This window comes from Lissotriton helveticus, chromosome 4_1 (genome assembly GCF_964261635.1).
Source record: "Lissotriton helveticus chromosome 4_1, aLisHel1.1, whole genome shotgun sequence".
Classification (NCBI taxonomy): domain Eukaryota; kingdom Metazoa; phylum Chordata; class Amphibia; order Caudata; family Salamandridae; genus Lissotriton; species Lissotriton helveticus.
In genome coordinates, this window is record NC_136063.1 from 1,306,747,097 (window position 1) to 1,306,761,125 (window position 14,029).

The following is a 14,029-nucleotide window of genomic DNA, read 5'->3' on the forward strand; positions in this document are numbered from 1 at the left end:
CGCCGCTGCTACTACGCGGAGTTTAAAATGTGTAATCACGTGGCCTATCCCGTGCTCGAAAGAGAAGAGTTACTTCACAGACATTCGGGAAAAAATTGGAAGAGGTGGAAGTATCAGAAAAGGTTGTGTATGCATTCTAAATCACTCAAGCCAATTCTTGGACGCTTCCTAAATTAACGTGCATAGTCAGAGTTGTGACCGGGACCACCTATTAATATAAATGATCACGATATCCGCCTTGCATAATCTGAGTCTGCCAATAGTAATCAGAAGGGTATTGTGGTGTAAAAAGACGCGCTTGCTATCGGTAAATAGGACGGACTGTTACAATCCATTACTACCCAGGATGCGGTGGGATGTGGTCAAGTCCACCAGGGAGCATAAAGTCAACAGGGTCAACTAATGAATCGATACGATGATAAATTGTCACAGATTGTCGAATAATGAGTCAAATGATCAATCCCTTGGGATACATCAGTACACACAAATAGGTAATCGTGCAACTCTCTAACATGAGGTTGTAGACGACTTACATTGGGCAAGGCATTTATGACATCCAAGATTATCAAATGGAATTATCAATTCTAAATGTCAGTTGCATGTCGATACTAGAATTCTGGAGAAACACTATATTGACACAGGCAAAATTATATATCGGGCACTTCCCTAGCATGAGAGTATAACCGGATTGCATTGTCTTAACCATATTATGTATCAAGCATTGCTACAACATGAAAGATCAGTCATCATCCTTGATTTGGAGCACCATCATACTAGCCAAGTGCTGCCATTTGTGATAAACTGCTATCCTGTTCGTTGAGGCCATTTTTTATTGACTCCTACTACTGAGCCTATTATATTTCTTTACAGCCCTCCAGGTGCAAATACCCCAAAGATATTTCCGAGATTTTAAGTCACTATTGACAGCATTAATATGGGGCAAGGGCAGGAGGCCAGTCGCCCTGGCGAAACTACACACACTACTATCTGAGGGAGGTCTTGGAGCTCAAAAGGATGATTATTATTATGCTGCAGCACAATTGCAATGGCCCATGCCGTGGATTGCAGGTCAAAATGTATTCGATTTGGGACACTGGACGACCTTAGTGCAACCAATCATGGTTTTAGAGTTGCTCCACGGCATTTAGACCGTTATACCTAAAAGGCCAGAGAACTTACTGAGGACCATAGCTAAGCAATGCTGGCACCATTATGTACATAAAATGCATCTCCCACTTCCATATGCAGCAGCACTACCACTATGGGCTACCCTGGGATACACGAGACACGCCCACAAACCAGGATCAACAGACTGAACTAACGCAGGACTTATGACCTGGTGGAACATGTTAACAGACTCTATACTTATTACATCTGACATTAGTAGATGAATATGGAATACTCCTTGGGTTCTTCTTATTGTATGCCACGTTAATGAACCAACTTTGTGTGACATGGAACAAAACATATGTGGAACCAGAAATATCTAAGCCCCTCCAAACGCTCCTCACTCACTCACAGCACAGCTTGCCAGGCAGTTACTATGCTCTACACCTCTCTACACCATGTCAACTGGCCACGCTGCAAACATACTGGGACGAGGAACTATCACCAACGTTGACTGACAAGCAATGGACACAACGTTTGATGAACACAAAGACCATTTCAATTAATGCACAGCTTAAGTATACCCAATTCAATTATTTACATCGCACTTACTTCACACCTCACAGAGATGCCAGAATTTACCTATGCTTCTTGGATAATTGTCCATGTGGAATACCCCCAAGGCCACCATTCACACACATGGTATGGTCATGCCCGAAAATAGTTACATAATGGGAAGAAGTGTCACAAATCCTGACCGAGGCTGCAGAAATAACAATGCCAATACTCGGACAGCATTTCTTGCTGGGAGTCACCAAGCGCACATCCAAATGCAAAGCCTTAAACAAATTCTTAGATATGGCCTTAATAACAGCAAAACGCAAAAAAGCTATGAGCTGGAAGGCACGGATGCCCCCCTCCCACCTCCCAGTAGCTTAAAGACCTGTGCAGAGCCTTAATGGCCGAGATAGACATTTCGCAAACAACAACGCACAGAGACACCGAAAACACCCAACTCCCCGGACTGGAGGGCATACCTCACAACCATCTAAACTAAATTGGTAAATAAAGAATCATAAAATACACCAGATACCCTCAAGCATTACATATCCTCAATACTGCAGGATACCCTCACATGAAGACTGTGACAAGCGGAAGACTCTCCCCACGGAAACCTAAGCACACTTAGTACCCCAGAACCATCCACACACTTTCTTGAAAATAGATGCACTGACACACGAAACATACAATCCTCACACACAGATATCATATGATAATTTGACAAATAAACGTGACATGAACACCCAGCACCTTGCGCAAGTAAAGTAATAAGACACTCCACTTAGAATATTTCTCATCATTGTTTATCAATATTAATGTAATTTTTTTGAAAAAAATAAATGTTCCTTAGTCTCTACAGCAGCAATAACTTGAATAATTCTGTAAGATCAGGACACGGGGCAACTCTCACCAAAATGTCAAATCGACTATTAATAGATATACAAATTACATTTGTTGTATATGATATGGCAAAAAAGTGTACTGTACTCACGTTTGCCTAGCATATTGATGGAAATTGGAATACTACAAAAAAAGTTACGGATACTTACATGGAACTTATTGTGAATGAAAAAGTTTAATAAATAATTATCCCCCCCCCCCCAAATAAAAAATCTCCATGGAAATGCCACAGAATAGCAACGATAAAATGTGCATAATAACGTTTGTTTATACAGTACTCAATCTAATTTCCAGCATTGTAACACTAAGTGGAGAACTGTGTGCTAGGTGTAATTGGAACTTGTGAACTTACGGAATAAGCCTGATGTATCTAATGTAAATAACACTGAAGACATTTAAATAAATAAATAAATAAATACCCATCTTCCATCTTGCTGACTATAAAGGTTTGTGCCACTTCACATTTATTTTGCACGTATAATAAGTCAAAAATTTTGTAATGATGGCTAAGGCTGCATGTACCAGTTTTGCGGTTCAGCAATAATTTACACATGGAACAAATTCCAGTAGTCAACCTAGTTCAGCATTTCATTTGAGATATGCCATTTAAAATATGTCTTTATATTGCTTTTTACAATAGTACATTTTAGCCTACTCTCTTTAGTGTCATGGTTGTCATATAAATCGTCAGCCTTTACAAATGTGGAGACAGTATTACAATTACTGCTGGATTTGAGGCCTGACATTTAATTGCAACTCCATATACAGCACTTTGACCATCTTTATAATTAGTCAAAAAATTACCACGGTGTAGTTTCGCCATGTCTAAATCTGGTACTACGACTTACAGGTTTACCCAGACAGAAAATTACTGACCCATTCAATTATTTAAACTTTGATGTACGTAGGGATATTTTAAAATTCCATTTTTTTTAAATTTTGTATAAGGACTCCAGTATTCATGGGAAGAAATAGAACACTGATGGAGTAAAAATAAATGTACATGCTCTACGTAAAACAACGGCTACACTACAACAGCATCATATATAACATAAAATGACAGTAAAGCCAAAGGCACTTCAGAGAATTTGAGCGGGGTCTAGAAATCATGTTAAACCTCAAAAAGTAAACCAGTGATCAGATGCTGTCAGAGGAGAGTAATCATTCGAGTGCCGTCGACCAAAAAAAAGGGCTAAATAAAGTCACCAGTGAGGCTGATACGCGTGTAAATGTTATGCACAGCATAAACAGGCTCAGGACTGGATGCTAAACTAAAAGCATGCAAGATTGGGATATGCGCTATCAGAAAAGCTTTCGGTTCAAATGGCGAAAGATGTTGAATTGAATAATGGGGCTTTCTTTGCTATTTGGAGATGCTGTTCAAGGGGAATCGTTGTTGCGAGCGGCTGTGCTGGGACAGCACATGAGAGTAGTTAGCACCAAGAACAGAAATCCCGTCATTTTATACCGGACACCAGGCTCTTAGTTAACGGGAACTTCGATAGCTGCCCAACCCATTTTTATTTTATTCCACTTCCATTACTTTAAAGCAACAGTGTTAAAGTACCTATAGTAATACAGCAGTCTATTAAATGCATCAAACGTGTATTTTCAATGCATAACGCATAACTTAAGTAAGACTGCTTTTAGTTGTGTAATAAAAAAATGTAAACTGGAAAAGGAGCCTGGGTTAAGGCATTCTCAACAAAAGAGCACATACACCAAATGTTTAGATTTCAGGAGAACATGAAATGACCTTACCTAGTGGCAAATTGAAAGCAAGCTCTTCAGACCGAAAAGCAAATTGGTTCAGAGGAAAGTCCTACGGCGCTTAGTGGGAGCAGCACCCTGTAGAGCTCATGTACCAGCCAACAGCCACTGATGTGGTTTTATATGGAGCACAACTATCGCTTTCCAAATGGCCTCTTGGTTTCAAAAAACAGGATACCACCTACACCTAACCTCACCCCCACCCCCACCCCCACCAAAAGCTCCACAAGTCCAGGAAAAAAGGTTTTTTAGGGAACGCATGAAAGCATATTGCTTCCTGATGCATGGCTCAAACATCAACAAAAAGGGCTATGATGCAGCCAGTGCTGGTCACTTTTTAGTGCTTTTCTTTTCTGCTGGCAGGAATAGGGGGGGATACAGAGAGGAAGGAAGTTGGATGGTGCAACACTGACAATGGAGGGGGTTGGGGGAAAAAGCAGCGCTGGCAGCCTTACACCTCATTTTATTACAGAGTGCAGGGGTTGGCAGGCAACAAGGAGGAAGGGTGAGTGGGGGGGCAACATGGACATTGGGGGGGTTAGTGGAGGGTGAGTGGGAGGGGCTGAAGTAAACAAACAAAGCAGGGTGGGTAGGGGTGTTGGAAGCAAGCATACAGACAATGTTAGGAGGGAGGAGCTGGGGTAAGCAACAACCCCGGACATTAAAAGAATGAGGGTGGGTGGGGGCACAGAGGGGGAGAAGTACTCGCAGCTGCACTTTGTTAGAGTGCTTCAACCAAAACAAAAAGTTCACATACAAATATAAGCAGTGGAAGGACACAAGCAATGTGTTCATGCATGGTAGGGAAGGGGCAAATCCATGAAGAGGAAGGAAGCCTACAGGCAGATGGTCAATGATAGTCAAGCAAATGAGAGTGACAATGAAGTCAACGAAAGGTAAGTAGGAAGCGGTCTCGAAGTCCACTGATTGAAAACGAAATGTCTAAGAGAGCGCATGCATGGGCTAGCTGAGAACTAAAAATGAGGTGGATTGAACCCTCAACTCCCGGAGACATCCACTACACAACACCATGCACGGCACGTGATGATGTCACCCGCAGGGTTGAACAAATAAAATGGCAGACAGGCAGAGGGACTACAACATTCGTTGGCGATTACATGACGAAAAGAAGAGCTGATGCCAGGCTGACTCTTTTTGGAGTAATTGAATCTATTAATATCCAGGTACGAGGTGGTGATGCCCTGGTTTATGTGCCACGTCCCTCCCTTTTGCTAAACATTCTGGTTTCCTTTCAACATGCGACACGGGTGACTGCTATAATTTCCTCATGGGGCAAAGCTAGAATCCCCATAAAGTGTGTATATATTGAAGCACGAATGGGTTTTACAGTCTGTCCAACTATAAAAGATGAGGGGAATGTATGTCCAAGTCGATACATGTTAATAAAAAGATATATTTTTTTTTTTAAAGATGAGGAGAACAATAAGAGAATGGCATACGTGGCAATATCATAAGATAACCAAATCCGCCCAGCTCTAATATGTGACAAATGATCTGTATTCTTAAATACGCATTTTATCAGATGTTTCACTTTTATAAACTCTACTCAGGGGGATTAGGGTGGAGAAAGAATAGCTTGAAGGTATGGTATTGGCATGTCAACTGAGTGAATCACTCCACTAATCACGCATGCAGCGTGTCATGAGTTACACTCTAGTACAGGATAATTTCTAGTACCATCAATGTCTGGGAATTTATAATCATATGGTAGGATCACCTGTTTTCAGATAAATAAACCAGGAAGTCCCCGGCCAGCCAAGAACGGGGTATCGTGCTTAAGGATGCTTGAGTCCATAGTATGATTATGTAGGTGTTTGAACTGACTCTGGGAATGGGAAGTCCACATGAAAGCTGGGTGACCAGACTGGCATATTAATGACCAGCTGAAATAAGTTGACTAATTAGAGACAGGAATAATTGTTGTCCAGATACGTTGTTTCGTTTTTAATCAGCCAAAAGGTTCCCGAAAATAAAATGACATAGGAGCATTGGGGATACCTAAAGGTTTTTTTAACCCAGTATTTTTCTATCCCAACACGTGGGGTCGCCCACAACACCAAGGAGCCCCCCCCCCCACCCTGTAGAACCGTCAATATCTGGCGAGGACTCGTGATGAAGCATGCCACAGAGATGTATGTGGGAGTGTCTCCTTTTAAAGTAAATAAAAATTCAAACACTGGAGTTTTTCCTACGATACAGGGTTTAGGAGGCTTCCTCTAGCTGGGTTGATTAGGTTGTAGGTGGGAATTGAGGTTTTCCTCCTTAAATGCATTACTTACTCCCCTGTCTTGTTATGTGATGTGATACCTAACCAAGAAACCTACATAGGCCCACAAACCTGGGCTAGAAGCAGGAAAGAGAAGTTCATCTTCAATTACAATCCACAGTTTACAGTCCACAGATATGGAACAAACAAACCAGCACACTACTTTCTATATCTAGGTAAGCTAACAAAGGCTGACCTATGTACTGTAGTATATAATGAAAACCCATGGCAATATCTAGTTAAGTATCCTATGATCATAAGAAATAACGTAAAGGAGCATGTAGGGCCACTCAAGGATGCTAACCTACTGTAAACCATAAACTGCAGGTGTCCCTCTCACGCCTCTTCATCCATCACACTGCTATGCGCTATGTCCCATAAAATGATGACCACACCTAGGTGGTGATCACACAGAACATGGAAACTCTTGTTACATAGGATCAAAAACACGAAAACACAAATCAGACCACACACCCAACATGGCACAGCTTACTGCCAATGTTGGAAAGAGCTTCAGTGCCCCACATAGGGGTAAGTAAGCACTATGTAAATGCTGCAACACAATAGATGCAACTTGAACACCTCAGTCTAGGCTAAGTAAAGAGATACAGGATCTAATCCTACATTAACGGAAGGGATACACATCTTGCACCTTCAGTAAACACAAGGGCTTCGAAAACCACAAAATATTGGTTAAAAGATGGAGGTGGTTGGCAGGACCAACACTTTTCATTCCTAGTTTTCATAAACAAGGAGGCATGGTATGTGCTAGATGAAGGGTAACTACTTCTGCATGAGTAAATTCCTGAGTGCCAACAGATTTAAGCAGGCTGAATGCATTTACTTTCCTTGGACCTACCAGACTTAAATAATACTTCGTTAAATCACACAATCAACCCCAAGATACGTGCAAGACACATCAGACCTGGATACAGCTGATTTGGGTTGGTTTACCCATAGGAGAGAGCCATTAGAACTGGTTTTGAATTGATTCAATGAACATTTCTACATAAGGTGTACTGCTATAGGGCTCAGCTCAGATAGGAAAGAGGTCAAATTCTACAGTGTATCGCCTTCATGTCCAAATTCTGTACAGTGTTCCTGAAGGCAATCATTTAGGACAATAGAAGACATAGTGGGCAAATGCCTAAGTTGCTATCTAGATTAACTACACACACTGGGCATTTAGATAGAAGTAGAGTTACAAAACCCCAAAAATTATTCGCAGATTTGGCACTTAATATCGGTTCAATTCGTAATTTCACAAAAAAGGAGATACATTGGATGGGTGGCGTGAGAATACGGACAGGTGTATGGAGACCAGAAAGGTGATCTACAAAATCAGAGTGTGCTCTCAGATATTTGAGAAGGGGGTTGGAGCATGGAATCATTACTCAAGAGTAGAGAGTGTCTGACAATATCAATTCTTGCAAGAGGGATGCATGTTCTGAACGATGTGTACATCGTTCAGAACTCATCTGAGGCTATACTGATTGGAAATCAGGGGGTGGAAAGAAATGTTTCTTTGCCAAATGTATCAAATTCTGGAGCTGAAGAAATAAAATCACAATAATTGTACTTTCTGTATGTGGGTGGATGTTGCAGTTTATAATAATAAATTTCTTTTAAAAATACAGAGCAGACCTTTTCAATAGGATATGGCCTTCAAAGGAAGCGAGGCAACACAGGTTTGGCCATGTGAATTGCACTTGAAATTAACTAATAAGATAACAGTAGAATATGGCTGCATCTGCCTAAAATTCGACTTCTTGTCTACCACGTGTGAAGACAGACTAGAGGCATCCATGTAAATGTAATGATTTGGCGGGATTAAAGACTAAAAGGAAAATAACTGAGCCCTAAATGGTGCACAGTGATGCTCCCTCTAGAAGGGTCTGGTCAGTATAAATGGGCATCTGCAGAACGGTTTCTATTGAGAAAATTGGTAACTGTAGGCAGCGATGGTCCATTTATTTTCACTTAGGGAATGCTCAATGAAAACTGGACCTACGCTCAAAATGAAAAGCTATGTCTAGTCTGTATTCTGCAGACGCAGTTTTGAAAGTAATAATGATAACATCATTTGGGAGCTTAAGGGAGAAAACTTTGGATGGCAATGTTACAGATCACAAAGGTAAGAAGAGAAAGTATGCAGAATTCCTACAGTAGAACAGCAAACAATACATCCAAAAAAGCAATATAGTTAAATACACCAGTGTCAGAACCTCTTTCAGAGGGCCACGGGGCAAGCAGGGGTTGCTGGCCCCACACAAGCCGGGTGATGCCTTTTACTCCCGATATCCGGGGGCCCGACTTACTATGGATTTAGAGTAACTAGGCCAAGTACCCCTTCTGCACTGGACTTTCAGGGTATGCGTAGTATGAACAGTCCTAAGTTCCCTCAGGCTGGGACATGTGGATACATGATAGTGAACACTAGCTCACAACTCAAACTGTGCGCAGCAGCAGCAATGAATCATTCTTCAGCAAAATGCTCACTTTTAAGAAAAAAAGAACTACTAACCAACGCAAAGGAAAATACGACATTCACAAACAACTACACAATCCCCCTTGAAGTCGGGGCTCTAGTGTTTCTAAGAGTATTGCCTGTCCCCACAACCCCTCCTCATGTTAGCAACAGTGGTTATTCCCCATTCACTGTTGATTGGTAACATGCAGAGAATGCCCTACTAGTAGCCCGAGTCTCAAGAATGTTATTTGACTCTCAGTTAAAGTAAACAGTGTTCCAGCGCCGCAGAGCTACTAGCAGCAAGTTTCCCCAGGCCGACAGCCTGAAACCAGACTTGCCTGCACCAGCAGGTGTAAAGCATCCAGAGTTCCATGTGCGCCCCACCCGTGGCTCTCACAACGTCTACAGCCAAGTTTAAGTAAGTCAGCTGCAACCGGCCCAGGTGAGTGCACTCAGCGGGTGCAGGGTCTATCACTTGTGCTCCTTAAGCAACCGGGGTAAGTGTTAGTTCAGCTCACGTGGGGGTGGCTACAACGACCCTGCCTTGGGTTCCTCGCCTGGGTGATGGTGGACAAGTGCTCCCACGGCCTCCTCACTTCTCCAACAGAGCAGAACAAGTTGCAGTCTTTGGTGCTTTTGTTAACCCCCACCCCTCTGTCATAGGGGTCACCGGAACTCACAGTCTACGAGCTACAGCCCCATCAGCACAGCAATACTCTCCATGACTGCCCCTCCTAGCACACGGGGTCGCCGCTTCTCTCCCTACAGGGCTACGGCCCCTTTCGACATGGCAGATTTATCTGGCACCCCTCCTGGCATACGGTTTCACTACGTTCCTATTACGCACAGGCTGCAGCCTAAGCGGCGCAGCACAACACCCAGCTAAACTCACAGTAGCCCTCTCCTGGCATACAGTTGTCACCAACTTTATCCTGCAAACAAGAAACAACCAGGCAGGTGCAGCAGCCGCTTCCACACTCCTTCCACAGGGAGTCCACTTGACAGGGCTCGCCACTGGACTTCACTCCCTCCAACGCTCTCCTCCTACTCAAAGGGCACCCTGGTCTTGGCAAGCAGACAGGCATTGCTGCTTCAGGCTCCTGGGCAGGTGGTCCTGGATGCCCTGGTTGATGTCCCCCTCACCCAGCAGGGAGACTAGCAGGCCTTAGCTCCCCAGTCCTGGTCACTGGCATTAGTCTCTGCAGAGCGTCCCCTCCTCAGCCAGCCAGTCTGGGTACTTGGCAGATGACAATTTTTGGGATCTCAACCTCCCCTTCTTATAGTCCATTTTCTGGGATCTCAACCTCCCCTTCTTATAGTCCATTTTCAGGCACCAAATGTGATTTGTGGTCCGAGTCTTTGAAGTTTTATGTTGTGGTACTGCTTCTTTTGAAGTGTGCACTCCTCTACTACCTCTTTGTTGTAAAAAGCACTCTCTCACAACAGGAGTGTCGCCAGAGGTGACAGTTTCACAACACAGGCCACTAGAGTTCACACCTAGATGTCAGCCACAGTGATATGTTCCTCAAAAGGTTTGTCGAAAGCCAGCAGCCCTACTCTCTCTGATTCTCTTAGCTGCATCTCCTTCCTGAGATGTGCTCAAGCCCCTTCCCTATGATCTCTCACTAAATCAAAGAGCAACCTTTGAAGTGTCCATCGGAGGCATAGTTCATACCTCTTCTAAATGGGGCGGGGCGGGAGATATCTCTACCTTCACTCTTTATTTCACAATCGGGCCTGGATCTCCTAAAATTGAACCCAAGGCCCTCCATGTATTGTACCATCCATCCACAGGCACACATACACCCAGCACATGTATAATGCATATACACAGTGCACAGTACTGTATTCTCCATGTGCTATACCTCTCACATGCACATCTACATCCAGCATATGTATTTAAAATACAAACACTGCCAAGCACTGTATCCTTCATATATTATACCACTCCTAGGCACAAATACTTCCAGCGTATGCATGTATCCTCCACGCACTGCACAGTACTACATCCTTCAGGTTCTGGTCCACTCATAGAAACATGTACATCCAGCACATGCATACACCATACAGGCACTACTCAAGATCGCCCTATCCCTGTATTGCACCCTTCCTAGGCGCACACACACAACCAGCGCAAATACAACACTTCTGTGCAGCACTTCACACCAATCTGATGTAGGTCAAGGGTGAGTTAAGCACAAAGCAGTGGAACCTTAAAAGTGAGTGAGCATGTAAGACCTGTTTGTTACTACTAATCACTACACAGTATTCCGCATTCCAAACCATAGTTTTCACCCACCATGCCACCTCTGTTTGGACCCAGCCATATGCAACTCAATCAGTTGTGCCCATACTCCTCATGTGAACAGCCCAGCCTGAACTGCCAGGCCAGGTCCTCCCTGAACTGGAATACAAGCAACCCAGGACTGGTTTTGCCCTCATTAGGGCTCTTCAGCCAGGTATAGCTTAGTTCGAGTCGCACAGTGAGCCCACGACCCAGTGTCTGGACATACCTAGCGCGCTTATGGTGTCAAATGCAAAAACAACAAGGTGATGGGTTGAATGCTTGCTAGTGACTGAGATTAAATCAAGCATTTCACCAATCACCTTGTTGTTGTTGCAGTTGATGCCTCAAGTGTGAATGGGTATGCCCAGACGTGGATTCTGTGCTCATTGCGTCTTGGACTGATGAGCCCTTATTAGGACAAAACCAGATCTGGGTTGCATGTAATCCAGTTCCGGGAGGACCTGGCTTGGCAGTCCAGGCTGGCCTGTTCACATGAGAAGTAGGGGCACGACTGATAGATCTGCATATGGCTGGGTTTTAGCATTTCTTAGTGGGAGGTTTTGGCTAATGTTTGGTGAAATCCTGCTTAATAATTCTTTTTGTAACTGATTATATATTCAAGATAGCTCAACACACAAGGAGCTCAATAATGAAGAATTGACGTTCTAAAGGCTAAAGGAAATTATTATTATACATTTATATTCAGACCTGTGCGTTTTCTACATGAAAACTCAACTATGTTTGAACAAAATTAAATGCCATTCAAGGAAAGGAAAAATAACCTTAATACAGTTAAACTGGATACAACTGTACATAATACATTACAATCTCGCACAATGGCATAATTAAATACACCACTCAGAAAATTCTGATTACCTTCAAACCCTAGTTAAAGAACTATAGAGAATGGCATACAATATTAACCTGCCATTGTTTCCAAGCCATGATTTTCCCAAACTCGTTCAGTGAGATATTACACAGTAGAACGTCCCCACGTAAGCTACACAAATGTATAATCTATGAAGGGGCTTCAATACTAATAATGTGCAATTGAACACATTAAATCCTACATACATAACATCAGTTTAGTGCAAACAAGTAGTGTTTACAGTAACAGAGCTTCAATGATGCAAACATGCCTATTGTTTATGAAGTTTAATGTAGCCATCTAACAACATTAGATTTTAGTTTTTAATAAATATACTGACCTTATCATTTCTTTCATGGTCTCGACAGTGGCGTTGATACTGGGTTTCTTTGTGAAAAGTCTGCAGACAAATGTTACACGTATATACATCTGACCCTTGGTGTGCATGGATAGTGTTCTCAGTAGATGCTGTTAAAATCCCATCTGCAAAATGTGGAACGAAAGAGTGGTTACTCAGTAATCTCTTAAGTACTCTCAAGTTATGATATTGGAAATGCGCAAATCTTTAGAGCGTCTTGGAAACTGGTGCACACAATGTTCAGCGCATGTACATCACTTGCTGCTCAACACTACTCTGTACGTCTGTAGTCCCTGGCTTTTCTTGCTCTGTTCCAATCATTTAAGAAGACTTACTGACTGAAAACTGGCCCGCCAAGTAGTTAGGAATGGTAAGTGATTCTTGTTTATGGAATCGAGTCTACTAGACTAAAAGATAACTATATTTTTTTTATATCCAGCGATCCAAAGTTTCTAAATATTCATTGAGAAAATAAGGCAAGACCTTGGAAATTAGTAACACAGACAAATGCAGAACATCACACAAACTATTGGAAGATAATAGGATGACAACATCCATAAATAGCACAGAAACATACATGTATGTATTCAAAACCGCAAGAGCAGTAGCTCTGACCACTGCAAAGCTTTCACTGGCTGCTTGCTCAAGGAGCTCAAAGCTCTGTGAAGCATGCCCTAAGAAGAAAAGAACCACCATCACACACCACCTTCTGATCTCAAATCAGCAGATACCAGAAAAGCTCTGGAAAAGTGAATCACCACTAGAAGTCCATATAGTTTCAACTGTACACAGCTCACTCAGTTCGATTAAAAAAAACTACAACCCAATGGAGCAGACCTAAGTGTCACAGGCACTAGGACAAATGTAAATCTCTTTGGAAAAAAATAAAATAAAAATCAACAGTGAAGGTTATGACAAGGACTGCACACTATGCCACTGCACTTTAATTCCCCGCCAGAACTCAAGAACTTGGAGAGGATTATCTACTTTTAAAAAGGCAAGAAAGTGTCAACTACTTTATGTTTATCAAAAACATACTTCATTGACCCCCAACAACCTTAAACTCGAGGAGCATCCTACACCAGACTCCTCCTATCCCACAACAACATTGTCCCAGAATATGTTTGATGTACTCTGACCCCATCATCAATTGCAAAATTAACAATCAGATGATCTAATGTTGTGAAAATAATATATTTTCATGGGTAGTTATCCATGTACTGAAAACCAGATGCCTAGAACACATTCCAAACACATTTAAAATGTAGATTCTCCATTTTTGGAGAAACTTCGCACATTACTTCCCTGTGCAGGGCTCAGACTACACCATTGCAGAATAAGGATATACCAAAAAATATTCACACTACGATCATTACTGAAATATCTTTAACGTATTGGTCATTAGTGTTCTCTAGATGGAG

At 42.4% G+C, this 14,029-nt stretch overlaps 1 protein-coding gene across 5 annotated transcripts in view; it reads right to left on the reverse strand.

The window, feature by feature from the left end:
• ZNF236 (zinc finger protein 236) overlaps positions 1-14,029 on the reverse strand; it is a 1,196,152-nt gene that overhangs the window by 1,168,289 nt on the left and 13,834 nt on the right. For all 5 annotated transcript variants that reach the window (XM_078687874.1, XM_078687872.1, XM_078687873.1 and 2 more), the window contains exon 2: positions 12,591-12,733. In XM_078687874.1, the coding sequence (XP_078544000.1) occupies positions 12,591-12,733 (143 nt within the window). The remainder of the gene's footprint in view (positions 1-12,590; positions 12,734-14,029) is intronic.